Source organism: Tamandua tetradactyla, chromosome 1 (genome assembly GCF_023851605.1).
Source record: "Tamandua tetradactyla isolate mTamTet1 chromosome 1, mTamTet1.pri, whole genome shotgun sequence".
NCBI lineage: Eukaryota > Metazoa > Chordata > Mammalia > Pilosa > Myrmecophagidae > Tamandua > Tamandua tetradactyla.
The window spans coordinates 141335852-141351350 of record NC_135327.1 but is presented as its reverse complement, the minus strand read 5'-3'; the positions used below and the strand labels follow the sequence as shown (position 1 = coordinate 141351350).

At 39.9% G+C, this 15499-nt stretch overlaps 2 protein-coding genes across 12 annotated transcripts in view; one reads left to right on the top strand and one right to left on the bottom strand.

Annotated features, from left to right (window-relative positions):
- ARMC10 (armadillo repeat containing 10) overlaps positions 1-11207 on the bottom strand; it is a 28446-nt gene extending 17239 nt beyond the window's left edge. The window contains exons 1-2 of one of the 2 annotated variants that reach the window (XM_077157902.1): positions 10725-11207; positions 6000-6145 (exon numbers count right to left, since the gene is read on the bottom strand). In XM_077157902.1, the coding sequence (XP_077014017.1) occupies positions 6000-6145; positions 10725-11154 (576 nt within the window). In that variant the 5' untranslated portion in view covers positions 11155-11207. Of the gene's footprint in view, positions 1-5999; positions 6149-10724 lie in introns of both variants that reach the window. The other variant, XM_077157835.1, reaches the window with a different exon arrangement.
- A 140-nt stretch (positions 11208-11347) lies between these two features.
- The window catches only part of FBXL13 (F-box and leucine rich repeat protein 13), a 309023-nt gene continuing 304871 nt past the window's right edge, over positions 11348-15499 (top strand). For 9 of the 10 annotated variants that reach the window (XR_013173955.1, XR_013174037.1, XM_077155879.1 and 6 more), the window contains exon 1: positions 11348-11513. Coding sequence is in view for 8 of the 10 variants with exons in the window: in XM_077155879.1 (XP_077011994.1) it covers positions 11439-11513 (75 nt within the window). In the remaining 2 variants the exon portion in view is untranslated. The remainder of the gene's footprint in view (positions 11514-15499) is intronic. The other variant, XM_077155911.1, reaches the window with a different exon arrangement.

Genomic DNA, 15499 nt, shown 5'->3' with positions numbered 1-15499 from the left:
AAATGGGTGGAAAGACATTCTCTACTCAGGGGTAGGAAGGCTAAATATTGTTAAGATGTCAATTCTACTCAAATTGAGCTACAGATTCAACACAATACTAATCAAAAGTCCAACAACCTACTTTGAAGACTTGGAAAAGCTAGTTATCAAATTCATCATAAAGGAAAGAGACCTCGAATAACTAAAAATATCCTAAAAAAGAAGAACATTAAAACACTTCCTGATTTTAAAGCTTATTACAAAGCCACAATGCTCAAAAGAGCATGATACTATTTTGAGCATTGTGACCCAAAGACAGAAGTATTGACCAATGGAATTGAATCAAGAGTACAGAGATAGACCATCAAATCTATGGTCAACTGATCTTTGAAGAGGTCCCCAAATCCACTGAACTGGGACAGAATAGTCTTTTCAATAAATGGGTATAGGAGAACTGGATATCCATAACCAAAAGAATGAAAGAGGACTGTTACTTTACACCCTATACAAAAATGAACTCAAAGTGGACCAAAAATGTAAATAAAGAGCCATACCATAAAACTTCAAGAAGAAATAGTAATAGGAGGTAGCTTCCTAAACTTTACACCCAAAGCACAAGCAATGAAAGAAAAAACATACAAGGAAACTCCCCAAAATCAAATGCTTCTGTGCCTCAACAGACTTGGTCAAAAAGATGAAGAGGCGGCCAACTCAATGGGAGAAACTATTTGGAAATCATGTATTGGAGAAAAGGTTTGATAGCCTGTATATATAAAGAAATCAGGACGGGCCGTGGTGGCTCAGCAGGCAGGAATGCTTGCCTGCAATGCCAGAGGACCAGGGTTCGATTCCTGGTGCCTGCCCATGTTAAAAAAAAAAAAAAAAAAAGAAATCATACAACTCAACAAAGAGACAACCCAATTATAAAATGGGCTAAAGATATGAATAGACATTTTTCCTAAGAGCAAATACAGATGATTAAAAAGCATATGAAGAGGTGCTCATTGTCATTATCTATAAGGGAAATGCAGATCAAGACTACAATGAGATATCACCTCACATCTATAAGAATGGCTTCTAGTAAACAAACAGGAAACTACAAATGTTGAGAGAACATGGGGAAATCGGAACCCTTATCCACTCCTGGTGGGAATGTACAATGGTATAGCCACTAAGGAACAGTCTGGCAGTTCCTTAGAAAATGAAATATCAAGTTGCCCTACAACCCAGCAATACCACTACTCGTTATATACCCAGAAGAGCTGAAGCAATGTCACAAACAGACATTTGCCTACCGATGTTCATAGCAGTATTATTCACAATTGCCAAAAGATAGAAACAATCCAAGTGCTCATTAATAGACGAGCGGATAAACAAAATGTCGTGTGTGTATATATATATATGATGGAATATTATGCAGCAGTAAGACAAAGTGATGTCCTGAAGTATGTGACAACATAGGTGATCCCTGAGGACAAGATGCTGAGTGAAATAAGTCAGACATGAAAGAACAGATGCTGTATGATTTTGCTATTATGACCTTGGTAAATGCAAACTCAGAGGCTCATAATATAAAATATAGGGGACCTAGAAATACTCAGAAGCTAGAGACGGGTAAATGGTTAGCTAATGAGGTTGAACCTAAATGTAGGGGAATGGACAGAAGTGAAGGCAGTTCATTAATGGGTCTATAAGTAATACTGCCATTTTGAAGGTGAACATGATTGAAAAGGGGTTGTATATGTATTTCACTGATTAACACTATAAATATAGATAAGCTATTATATGAACAACTTCAATGGTATGAATCTTGTACAAAGAGTCAATAATAAACAGGTATGGGGGAAAACTACTATTGTAGGCTATGTTCTATATTTAATAGGACATCAACTGTACCACAGCAATACGAGGGATAAATAATTGGGTGGGGGGAGGACAAAAGTCAAGGGGAGATTTGGATTTTCTATTTGGTGAGGATCTGTTTATTAGCTATTTTTCTGATTGGAGAAATGAAAGTTGTCTAAAATTTAGTGCTGATGATTGTACAACTAAGTGAGGATAATGAGAGACATGGATTGTGACCGTGGACATTATACATGATGCTCAATGGAAGGAGGTGGCTGAAGGATACAGTGAATGAAAAGTAGTATGGCAAACTGTGATGTATACATGTGATGGAATATTGTGTGGCTATAGAAAGGAACAAAGTCATGAGGTGTGCAATGAGGTGAATGAACCTTGGGGACATTATGTGGTGCAAAATAAGTCAGAAACAAAAAATAAATATTGTAATATCTCTTATAAAATACTTATGAGAAAATTGGGGTCTAGATTGTTAGCTCTTATAGCACTCACATTTAGTTCAGAGTTATAAATGTTATTTCTAGATTTCAAGATGCTGTGCTATATATGTATAACCTGGTATCTCCCTGGAACCTTGGCTACCTGTATGACACCTAAGACTCAGAGTTGGAGTTCTGCGGCCCTGAAAGTCAGCATTGCTATATACAACAACCGAAAGTCAGCATTGCTACATACAACAACTGAAAAAGAGATCAACCTTCAATTAGAGATAAGAATAAAGCCGATCTGGTTGGGACTATCGTAAATCAGCATACAGGGTAAAAGGATGATATCGTCTGTATCTTAGAACTTCACCTACTGTACGAAACCAAAGGAAGAGAGGCTTATTTTGTCCAAAACCTAAATTTTCTGTAGCACACAAGCTAACTTAACCTGTCTGGCCAGTTCAGTTAAACAACCAAAACACAAGGAGCCTAAAATTAGGAATGAGGTCTTGCAATTCTTATAGCTTAATGTAATACTCAGATACATTCCAGAGTATGTTGAGCAGATAATTTAAAAGCATTAACACACTCCGTTGAAGGATGGAACTGTCTCAAACAGTAAGGACTCCCAACTCAATGGGCCAAGCCCTTGATCTTGAGGCTTGTTCTTGTGAAGCCTATTTCTGTAGCAGAGAAGCTAAATCTACCTGTAGTTATGCCTTGGAGTTCCTTCTGGAAAACCTCTTTTGTTGTTCAGATGTGGCCTCTCTAAGCCCAACTCTGCAAGTAAAATCATTACCTGTCCTCTTATGTGGGGCATGACATCCAGGGGTGAAAGTCTCCCTGGCAATGAGCAATGTGACTCTTGGGGATGGGCCTGGCCCTGGCACTGGCACTGTAAGATCAACAATGCCTTCCTGACCAAAAGGGGAAAAAGAAATGTAACAAAATGAGGTTATCAGTAGCTAAGAGAGTTCAAATGGAGTCAAGAGGCTAATCTGGAGGTTACTCTTAACGCTAGCTTCAGCTAGATATTGCTAGTTACCACGGTTTGCAAAACCCTAACCAAAACCATTCCTGTCAACCCCAAAGAACACCTAGGGCTTTATCTGAAATTTATTTAACCTACACAAATTTCACATACTAAGATTTACTTTCCAGAAACCTACAACCTTCAGATGGGTTCCTAAGCCAGATAAGCCCTGAAATCCAGAGGGGATAGCCTCTCCAAGAACATCAACTAATTCCATCGCCTTATCCCATATTATTGACACCCTTTCCAACAAGAAAAAGTTAAAGTGGGCATAGCATAAGATTGGGAGAAGGATCAAAGGAGACGGAGGAGTTAGAGAAGACAAGATTTAAAAAATGGGTATAACTAGTGAATCATTATATTGATAATTCTTCTAGTCTTCAGTGTCTTGGAGCAGCCTGAAGGAAAAACTTGAAATTTTGGAACTGTAAGCCATAACAAATTCTGACATCTGTTCTAAAAAACTATTTGTTACAATGCACTTTGGAATTTATTGCTTTTTTTGTATATATGTTATATTTCACAATGAAAATGTTAAAAAAAAAAAAAAAAAAAGAAGCAGGGACATACAAAAACAAAAGGTGGAGAGAAAGGGAGAGAAAGCACTTTGATAACTTTTCTGCCACCCTTAATTTGATTCAATTGTGTTTGAAATAAATGCTATTCTGGGATGTCCAAGTAAACTGAGTCCAATAGTTTCCCTTTTTGTCTTAAAGTAAATTTAATTGGGTTCTGTCACTTGCAACTGAAAGAGTGTGAATAATACAAATATTCTCTGCATCCTTCTATAAACCTTTAGAGATTTTACAGTAAAACCTGTCTTGCTGGAGAAAATGGACTGAAATAAAACATAAATTCAAAATAGTTTTGCATTTATGATGATGCTAACCAAAGGCATTACAACAAACCAAAACAAACACCAAATGTTTTAACTCTTTCTCTGTACAGGGGGGATAAAAAAGAAGGAAGCATTCAAATTAAATTCTTTAGTCTTGGCACCAGTGTTTGCTTGGTAGAAGCCATTTACATTGACTAGTGTTGTTAAAGTGTGGTCTGGGGACTACCTGTATCAGAATTACCCAAGCGCTTATTAAAAATGCAGATCCCCAGGCCTTGCCTTTTTTTTTAATTTAATTTTTTTTTAATTGACAAGCCAAAACAACATAGAAACATGAACATTCTTAACATACAAACATTCCATTCACGGTGTACAAATGGCTCACATATCATCACATAGTAGTATATTTGTCACCATGATCATCTTTTAGAACATTTGTATCACTCCAGAAAAAGAAAAACCTCATACATACCATACCCCTTACCCCTCCCTCCCATTGACCACTAGTATTTCCATCTACCCAATATATTTTAACCTTTGTCCCCCCTATTTTTTTCCTATACCACTCACCATTCCTTTTCATTGATCGCTAGTATTTCAATCTACTCAATGTGTTTTAGCATTAGTTCCCCTTATTATTTATTTATTTTTAACCCATATTTTTAACTCATCTGTCCATACTGTAGATAAAAGGAGCATCAGACACAAGGTTTTCACAACCAGTCGCGTTGCGTAAGCTGTATCATTATACAATCACCTTCAAGAAATATGGCTACTGGAGCACAGATCTACAGTTTCAGGCACTTCCCTCTAGGCTCTCTAATACACCTTAAACTAAAAAGGGGATCTCTATATAATGCATGAGAATAACCTACTTTATAACCTCTCAACTCTATTCGAAATCTCTCAACTACTGACACTTTATTTTGTCTCATTTCTCTCTTTCCCCTTTCAGTCAAGAAGGTTTTCTCAATCCCTTGAGGCCTGAGTCCCAGCTCATTCTAGGATTTCTGTCCCATGTTGCCAGGGAGGTTTACACCCCTGAGAATCATGTCGCACGTACCGAGGGGGAGGACAGTGAGTCTGCCTGCCATGTTGGTTGAGAGAAAGATAGGCCACATCTGAGCAACGAAAGAGGTTCTCTGGGGGTGACTCTTAGACCTAATTTTAAGTAGGCTCAGCCTATCCTTTGTGGGGATAAGTCTCATATGAACAAACCCCAAGACTGAGGGCTCGTAGGCCTTACCTTTTCAACTACAAACTTTTGGAAAGGATCCCAGGTAAGTGTAATTTTAACAAGTTCCTAGCTGTTAGGATTCTTATGCATACAGTAAAGTTTGGTTATCACTAGTGGGGAACTTTAAAGCATATTTAAAAACTATCAGAAAATACTAGATACTATAGTTTCCTTGATTGATAAATACACATGCACGTGCAAACAAGTACAAACATAACGGTATCTTCAACCTGTATGCCATTTCAGCATAAACTAAACATATTCTTAAGTTCTACATACTATTTAAAGCATGTAGCTAAATAATAGATGCTTTCATTGTTCTAATGAAGCACTGCTGAATTTTAAAGGAGTTAAATGGCCATGTAATGCTAAATGTTGATTAGATACACTGATTATGAATGTGGTGTCAGTGACCAATTTCATAAAACTCTAGAATCATATTAATTTACAATATTACCATTAGGCTGTACTGTTCAGAAACAAACATTTTGCTGTAGGTATCAGCAACTACATTGGACAGATGAGAAAACTGAGGCTCTGAGAGGTTAACTTACTTACCCACAGTCACAAATTACATCTCGCCTAAAAATGGAAGGAACTGTTTGCTAAGACTAGGAAACTTACTTGGTTAGCTGAAAAGGCTGCATTGTTACCCAGAGTGACCAAAGCTTTTTCAATAATTACTGGATCCTCAGTTGACTCAAGCAGGTAAAGAAGTTTCTGAAGTTGTTCAGCATTTAAGACATCATCACATGAACCATCTGTTAAGTCTTCTGTATAAAAAGAAAGTTATTTGAAGATCATCTAAAAGCAATGAGATTTCTGATTTTAAAAACAACATCAGACACATACTCTGATGCACTATTCAAGCACTTTACATGCTATCTTATTTAATCCTTAAATGACCCTAGGAAGAAAACACCATTATTCATCTTAAGGATGGGAAACTAAGACTTATAAATGTTAAGAAACGAATCAATGGCCACTTGGTATTTCTCTGTTAGCAAGATGATGACATGCAGATAACATACACCCAATGGGCAAGTGTCCCATTGGATGAGCGCACCTGACTTTAAAAGAAGAAACAGAAGAAATTAAGGAACAGGATTTGCATTAAACAGATCTTTTCTGTTCATAATTTTAAAAGGACCTCAGACAACAGAAAAAGCTAAGGGAGGTAGCCCAATTATGTGGCTTGTGTGGAGTATTTGCATGGCTGTCCGAACAAGGGATGCTAAAATGACAGTCCTGCTATTGGTGATGACACAGGTCATCAATCTGCGTAAAGGCTAATGTAGTCGAATGTAGGGTCTGCTTAGAAACAAAACAAAAACTCTTTACAGAAATCACTACAGGAAAAAACCAAAGCAATTTTTATAACATTATTCTTGTGTTACAAGCTTAGAAAGAGATTCCTTAGAAATGAAACTATAAGAGTAAAGGTCAAACTATGCATGTTTCCACAATACACTGCCACGTATGGGGTCTGGGGACTTGGGAAGCAAAGCCATACAACACGAGGTGCTGAAAGATTCTCATCTGTGCTTGTTCTTTTAAAAGTACCTACCAGGGCAGGCAACGGTGGCTCAGTGGCAGAGTTGTTGCCTGCCATGCCAGAAACCTGGGTTTGATTCCCGGTGCCTACCCCTGGGGGAAAAAAAATTACATACCAAACTGGTAAAGATGGTTATTTTTGGAGACTGAGATTATGACTGACTTTTCATTTTCTATCCTGTGCTTATGAGTACTTTCTCATTTTTTGTTTTTATTTTACAAAAAATATATATTATACCTGTCATTAAAATAATTAAGTGTATTGGTTAAAGAGTAATCAGAAAAAAAATATGAGGGGATGGGGCAAACTAAGATTACAGGGACACAATAAGTGATATGATGTCCTGAGGTAGCCAAATCAGTAATTCTATTAGGAAAATCTAAAAGCTAAAAAGCCTGTAGGACTCCTGAACTTGGTTTTTACTTCTGAATCTATTACATATCTTATATACATCTTATAAAATAGAGTTTCACTCAAAGAATACAAAAAAAGATAAATGAAAGAAAGACAAATTTTTTGGAATGGAAAGAATTTGAGAATTCACCCTACCTACTCATTTTACTCATGGGGAAACTGGAGCCAATATCACTTAAGGATTTGCCTACAGTCACATAGGTAGTTAGTAGCAGACACCAGAGAAATGAAAATTCAAAATTGTAGGCAAGTCACTTAACCTCTCTGACTCTGTTTTCTCATCTGTAAAATAAACGGGATGGTCTCTAAGACTATAACTGGTTTCTGAGGCTCCTATATAGCTCTGAAGTTGTGTGATTTTATAGACACATGCATGTGCACACATGGTAGAAATATCAATTTAACTCATTCAAATTCTTCTTTTAAGTAATTATGTATTAATGTTTATTTTTAAATCCTATTACTTCCTTGTAATCCCCCTTTTTTTAGTTTAATAGTTAAACTATTTATAAACAGCCATATATACATAGGCTAAAGTGGCAAAATCACAGAATTTCCACTGGGAGGAGAACAATCAGCCAGAACTATGGAGCCAGACTATGTACTTCAAATTCCAGTTAAGCTACTACACTGAAAAACTTAAATTCTCCAAGCCTACTTCCTCATCTACTAGATGAAAACTAATGCTGCTTCAAAGCATTTTTGTGCCTAGAACACCATGAGTGCTTGGTATATTTTAGATATCATTATTAATAGGATAGGCAGCTGGTTAATAAAACTGGCTCTAGAAACCAGAACTTTCTATTTCTAGTCTATTACTTGCCCCCAACCCCATGCCTCTTAAACTGTTAAAATAAGCATCTATTTTAATTTTTAAGAAACCTCAACTGATATGCTGCCTGAATTAATTAAAAATGCATTATTTTTTCAGTAAGGAAAATAAATATGCGTAAAACCAAAAACTTGAGAGGATGGCTATTACTCTATATCTAGGTATTTTATTAGCGAGTTTTTGAACCGCTATTATATAGTTTAGGTAGTCAAACATTTGTATGCCCTACTTCTCCATCTAGTTTTGTATCAATAAGATTATGAAAGAATCTGAGGCTCAGGGGTTCACCACCTCCTGAACTGAAATGATGCATATATACCTTTTTAGTATGACATTATGTTGTTTTTTTTTAATGCAATAAAGTATGTTAATATATATCCCAATATGAACCTTCCTTTCCTATCTTTTCGGCCATGGTACATTGTTATTTTAATCCTCTAATGGATTTGATTTGCTAATATTTTTAGATTTTGTATCTTCATTCATAATTGAGACAAATTCATAGTTTCTTCATGTTACCCTTGTCAGGTTTTAGATTCAGATTGTTGAATGAACTGGGACTGTTTCCATCTTTTTCAGTGCCCTGAAATAGTATTAACAGTATAGAAGTTACATATTTCTTAAGGTTTAAGACAAAGAAAATCTCATCCTCTGAAACTGAAGGGTGATGCTGACAAAGCAGGCATTTTCAAGTTTCTTCAAAAATAAAGGTAGCTTCAGGAGGAAGGAATTGGACTACAACTTTGAGAAAGACACTGTTAGCAACTTATTTTGAAAACTGCTTGACCTCAAATAATGGTGATTTGAGGGATTAGTAAAATTAGGTTTAAAAGGAAGACTTTATTAGTGTTCATCATGTTGGTTTTACATGAGAAGGTATGCAGGTCCAAGCCACCTGCCCAATTACCTATACAAAAATACCTCCAACAGAGACAAAGTCAACAAATTAGGCTTTGTAAGAGTAAATATAAATCTAAAAAATAATTGTCTTTTTTCTAGTGTCTAAAGGGAGACCTTCTCCTTTCCCTTTCTTGAGCATTTCCCTTGAGAAAATTAGTAACAGCAAATCTTCTCTGCCCCTTTGAAATTTATGTAAATCTTTTTAAAAGCTAAATAAACTTCTAGGCAATTTTATAAACCAGGAATGTCTTTCTTAAAGGCTTTGGGTCCATGTCTCTAGAAATGTAAAAGTCAAGAAGACAGAGCCCCAATCTCACTAGTGGTCACTGTGGTTGTTTAGCTCTATGCTAGCCTAGCTCCAAGTTGTAACTACAGAACCTGCTTGTCAGAAAGAAATTTATTTTTCCTTTGGATTAAAGCAATTAGCTAACAGAGAGGGCCACTCAAAGAACCAGGTGAATTTAGGATGAACCATCTATAGTAAATAGAGCTATCAAGTTCTCTTACTTGAGACCAAGTTATTATTTATCTTAAGAACATCTATGTAATGGATTTTATCTGTCTGGCTACATAAAAGGGAGAGATTTCTTTCTGCCCATGCAAAAAATAAAAATAAAAAAGGAGAGATTTCTTTGTTTTAGCAACCTCATTAGCGATTTCCTGTGATGCACACTGTAGTCTGGTTTAATGCTCAAAAATGTATCTGTTTTCTTCTTTTCTACATTTGTGGAGATTTTCTGGGACGGCAGGTTTTATTTTTAGTTATTTTCTTAACGACTTCCACAACTTGAGAGAAATATCTTGAGAACACTCAGCAAACCGTTAGATTCCTGAATACAAGTACCAGTTTGGACCTTAGAAACTTGATCTTTGCACTTGTCTGCCAGGAGAGTGTGCCTCAAGCAGGCAACGGTTACAATTTGCAACATCTATCTTTCCTTTCAAAGTAATAAATTGGCATTTAGGTTTATAAAATTGTATCTCCTGACCAAACCAGAGCCTGTCCACTTAATGAACCATTCAAAATGTGTTTGAGCTAAACGGATCCTTAAGAGTCTGATCAATGTTATAAAAACTGACTTTCTGGCCTAAAAAGGTACGAGTGAGATCTGGGACCACCGTGGCTAAAAGTTCCTCCTCTCACAAAGGCCCTGCCCAGCGCAGGCAGAACTGCCACTCTCGGGGTCCCTACTTCCAGGGCAGCTGTATGCACAATTTCATCTACGTCTCCAGTCCCCGCAACACTGTCCACAGTCCGGGGAAACCCTTTGGCAACACAAAGACCCGGAGCCAGTTGGGAAGTGACAGACAATCAACACGCTTTCCAGAAATTGATTCTCCCGCAGACTTCAGACACACTAAGGGAGGGAAGTTAAACAAATGTTTTATGCTAGGATTCTGAACAAATAAGTGGGGGCAGGAGAGGGAGTCAGAAACCAGCCCCCACGCAAATTAAGCGCACGATCCAACCTCCCCCTGGATTTTCCAGCCTTGCCCTCCTCTCAAGCCTCCCTCCTTCCTCCGGCTCCTTATTTTACTCCGAGAACTGGGAAGCCACGAGCGCCTCCGGCGTCTGCTGCCCCCCACCCCGGCCCGGCCCGGGGCAACCCCGGAGCCCGCTCTCCGGCCAGGCGCCCGGCGGCCTCACCTGCTGACCGCGAGGGGCGCAACCGCCGCCCACGGTCGCCTCGCCGCTGGCCCCGCATCAGCCTGTAAATGCAGTAGCAGGCGCCGGCGCCAAGAACCAGGCCCGCCGCCACCCAGCCCACATCCCGGGCGCGGCCCATGCTGCCGCCGGGACCTGGGCGCAGGGCCGAACCCGCGCAGGAAGCTCGTGGTGGCCGGGGCCGGGACTGAGGTGCGGGTGGGCTGCAGGGGCCTCCGCGGCACACGGGCTCAGTTGCCCGACAGATACGGAATCGAAGAGAAAGGAAATGAGAGCCTGAGCTCCGCCTCCCGGAAATGGCCCAGCTCAAATCGTAAAACCTCCCCCTGGCGCCCCACGGCGGTCCTGCGAATTCTTCGCAGGCAGGGCTGGAGAGCGTGAATGGGCGCCTGGGTTCCGTGCAAGACAGCATTGACTGCGCGCCAGAGAGCACGCCCGAGGGATCGCCGCCGCGGCCCTGAGGCGGGCTCCCTTGGGGCTACTCCCCTGCGCATCTCGCCCCGCGCGGGTACCTCCTCCCAGACTGTCGCTCTGGACCCCGAGGGTGGGGGGAGGGCTGGAGATTCCGCCCAGTTCCAGCACAGCGGTTGCCAAGGCAACGTGCCGAAGCGCCAACCCCTTGTTCCAGCTCCGAGCCAACCGCGCGCAGCGTGGAGAGCCGGCGGGGAGCTCAGCTTCTCGGTCCAGCCTCTGGGCATGTCCTCGCTACGCGCTGCCAACCCCTGGCTGAGGAGCTACTTCAAGGAGAACTATGTTCCTCAGGTCTGCGAGGTACTGGAGCTGTTTGGCGGCCGCCGCGGAGTGACCATAGGAGGGAGATAGGGAGGATTCGGGGTAGCCGGAGCTAGGGTAGAAGCGGAACGGGAGAGGGTGAGGTGAGCTTTGGTCAGGTCGCTGTCTAGACTGAAGATGAAGACAGAGCGGCGATGATGATTGAAGGGAGAAGTGGGTGACGTCCTCCAGGGAAAAAGAGTACAGGGTCCAGGACAGAAACCCCAGACTTCAGCTTTTAAGGTTTGGACAAGAGGAGCAGGCAGGAGTTACTGAGGAAGAAGTGCCGGAGAGTGAGGAGGAAAATCGGAAGAGTGTGTAGGAAGTGTTTTAAGAGGGAGAGAGAGTAACTGTCGCCTAAGATAAGGACTTGAAGGGTTCCCGTGGATTCGACCTAAAAGAGTCTTGAGAGAGCGGTTTCAGTGGGGCGGTGAGGGCAGAAAGACAGATGGAGTTTATCTGAGGAGAGAGTGGAAGCGGAGACGCTTACATAAAATTTATCTAGCCTTTTGTGGAGGGGAGGACCGCACAGCGAAATTGACTTCAGGCAGGAGTTAAGGAGTATTTCTCTCCCCCACTATAACAGAGGACAATATAGGGGTGTTTCAGTGAGTTTTGTCGACTATGGGTAGGAAGTTCACAAAGTTCTCCCCAGTGGCTTTTTTCTTTCTTTCTTTTTTTAATGTACAAATACTCGGTGAGATATTTGCTAAGGACTTATATGTTTGTTTGAGGGGGTGCAGTGGGAGGTTTGAGCAGAGAAAAATGAGAAATGAGGGAGAGAGATTTAGGGAAGGAAAGAGAACTGATCCGCACCAGCTTAGGAAGGTAACTCATATACAGTTGAAAAGGCCAATTTGGTATAGCCTCCATCCTTTTTGGATGGCTCTTTAGAAATATTTATTAAAATGTTAAATGTATATACCATTTGACCAAACACTTCTATTTCTAGGGAGCTACTTTAGCGAAATATTTCCACATGTGCTCAGAAAGAGGCCTCTACCACCATATTCATTGTAACATTGTCACATAGTGAAAAGCAGTAAATATGTTCAAATTAGGAAATATGTAGAATGCAGAATATATGCATACCTATTGGAAAAAAAACCTCCACAAATATTATAAATAAAAAAATACATAAAAAGGCAAGTTGCCCAATAAATTGTCTGTTATGATTCTACATATTTGTCTGTATTAGTTTGCTGGGATTGCCATAACAAATTGCCACCAACTAGGTGGCTTAAAATAACAAATATTTATCCCCTCACAGTTCTGAAGGCTAGAAATCACAAAACAATGTATCAGCAGGTCCATGCCCCCTCTGAAGGCTCTGGGGAAGAATTCTTCTTTGCCTCTTACTAGCTTCTTGTGGCCCACAGCAATCCTTACCATTTGTTGGCTGGCAGCTGCATTCCTTCAATCTCTGCCTCTGCCCTTACATGTTTATGTCTCTCTGGGTCCTCTCCTCTTCTTATAAGAGTCATTGCACCTAGGACCCATTGTAATCCAGTATGACTTCAACTTAATTGCATCTGCAAAGACCCTCATTCCAAATAAGGTCACATTTTGAGGTTCCTGGTGGACATGAATTTTTTTGGGGGGGATGGGGGCACTGTCAACATAACACACTATCCATATTCATATTTGTGTGTACTTACGTGTGTATGTATGTGTGACTATCTACATTTAAGTCAATTTTCATGCATAGAAATAATATATGCAAAGAAATATGCCAAACTGTAAACAGTAGATGTCTTCAGGGGCAATTTTAGGAGAGGAGATGAAGGAGAACTCTAACTTTTTACTCTACTTGCATCTGTTTTGTTTTAATTTTTTATAATGAGTTTCAATCATGTTTTACCCCTATACAATTATATTTGAAAATATATAGAGAGTGTTGGTACCTGTAGTCCCAGTTGTGTGATTCTCTCAGGTAGCACTCACTAAACTAGATGTAAGTACAGAAATAACAGTTGTTATATACATACATATACAATAGAAGGCAATGGGTAATGTTGTAGAAGCTATTGAGAATGCTGAAAGTGATGGGCCGAGGACTCTGGGGACTGAGTAGGAAATGAGAACAAGAAGGAAATGATACTGATGTATGAGTAGAATTGGAGGTTCCTAGGAGGTGAGTGAAGAGGAATAGAGGGAGTAATGAGTGAGGGAGCTGGAAAAATAGAAAGTTGGAGTCAGAAAGTAGAATGTGTGTATTTAAGTTTCAGATTAGAGCCATGTGTACGTAAGTTTCAGATTAGAGCCATTCTGAGTGATGACCCAGTCCAGGGTATGGCTGTGGAGCAGGTAGAAGAAATGGACTTGAATTGAAGGTCGGGGTACTGCAGAGAAGAGACAGCTTCCCCTCACCTACTTCTCCAGTTGCCATAACACCCAAGCTGCAAAGAGGCAGTCTGTAGTTCCTCCTGTGGGTGAGAGTACTCTTCCTCTACCAGACTACCACATTGCTCTGCCATCAGAAAGCAGAGGCGCCATAAGTGTTTCCTGTTGCCGAAGCTGTTGTTCTCCTAAAAAGCCTTTCACTCACCTCTGGCTATCATTGTTACTAACAGGTGTGTATTAGTTAGGGTTCTCTAGAGAAACAGAATCAACAGAGAACACTTGCAAATATAAAATCTATAAAAGTGTCTCCCGTGACCTTGGGAATGCAGAGTCCAAAATCTGCAAGGGCAGGCTGTGAAGCTGGCGATTCCGATAGAGGGTCTGGACGAACTCCACAGGAAAGGTTCACCAGCTGAGACGGGAAGAGCCTGTCTCTTCCGAATCCTCCTTAAAAAGGCTTCTAGTGATCAGATTAAGCATTACTCATTTCAGAAGATACTCCCCTTTGGCTGATTACAAATGGCATCAGCTATGGATGTAGCTGACATGATCATGATTTAATTCTATGAAATGTCCTCATCGCAACAGACAGGCCAGCACTTGCCCAACCAGACAAACAGGTACCACCACTTGGCCAAGTTGATACATGAGCCTAACCATGACAAGGTGCAAGAAAGCAGACTGCTGGGTCTCCACCCACCTTAAAGTGGTTAATTACCTCCCTAAGAGACTATCAGGATGAATCCAATTGTTCCTCATATAACCATACATCTCTTAATCCAACTCAATTTCCCAGGCTTCATGATCTTCTAAAACCCATCTTCTGCAAGCCTTGGAATACATAATTTTTCATTACACACTTCCCCCTCGTGTAGTTAACCTCTCTCACTTCCTTATCCTAAATAATACCTGGCTCTCTACTTACCAAATCATTCCCCTACAAATATCTTGTATAGAAGGTGATTTTATTTTATTTTACATCCTGCATGGTTCATTGGACTCATTGAATCTGTTGATTAATACCTTTTATCAGTTTTAGAACATTCTTGACCATTTTCAAATATTGCTTCTATCTAAGTTTCACTCTCCTTTCCCTCTTGGACTCCAAGCATAAATATTTTAGATTTTTTACTTTGTCTTACATGACTCTTTTGCTTTGTTCTGTTCCCATCCCCATCCCTTTGTTTCCCTTCTGTGCTTAAATTGGGATATTTTCCAATGACCATCTTCAAATGTACTAATCATGTTTTATGCTGTGTTCAGTCTACAGTTTAGCACATTAAATGAATTCTTAATTGCAGACAGTATGTTTTTCAGTTCTAGAATGCCCACTTGACTGTTTTTATATACATCCCACTTATTGAAACTCTGCATCTTTTCTTCCATTTGTTTATCTTTCCCTCTGTTTTCTTTAACAATTAAATTGTTATTTTAAAGTCCATGTCTGCTAACTTGAATATCTGGATCATCTGTGGGAGTACATATTATTATTTGTTTTCTTCTCTTGATTATTCATCCCATTTTCCTGCCTCTTTACATATCTAGTGTTTTCGTTTTTTTAAAAAAATTTTGCTGGGCATTGTATAAAAGCAAATAGTAGAGGCTCCAGGTGATAAAATCTCTCACCGGATAAGGTTCTCTTT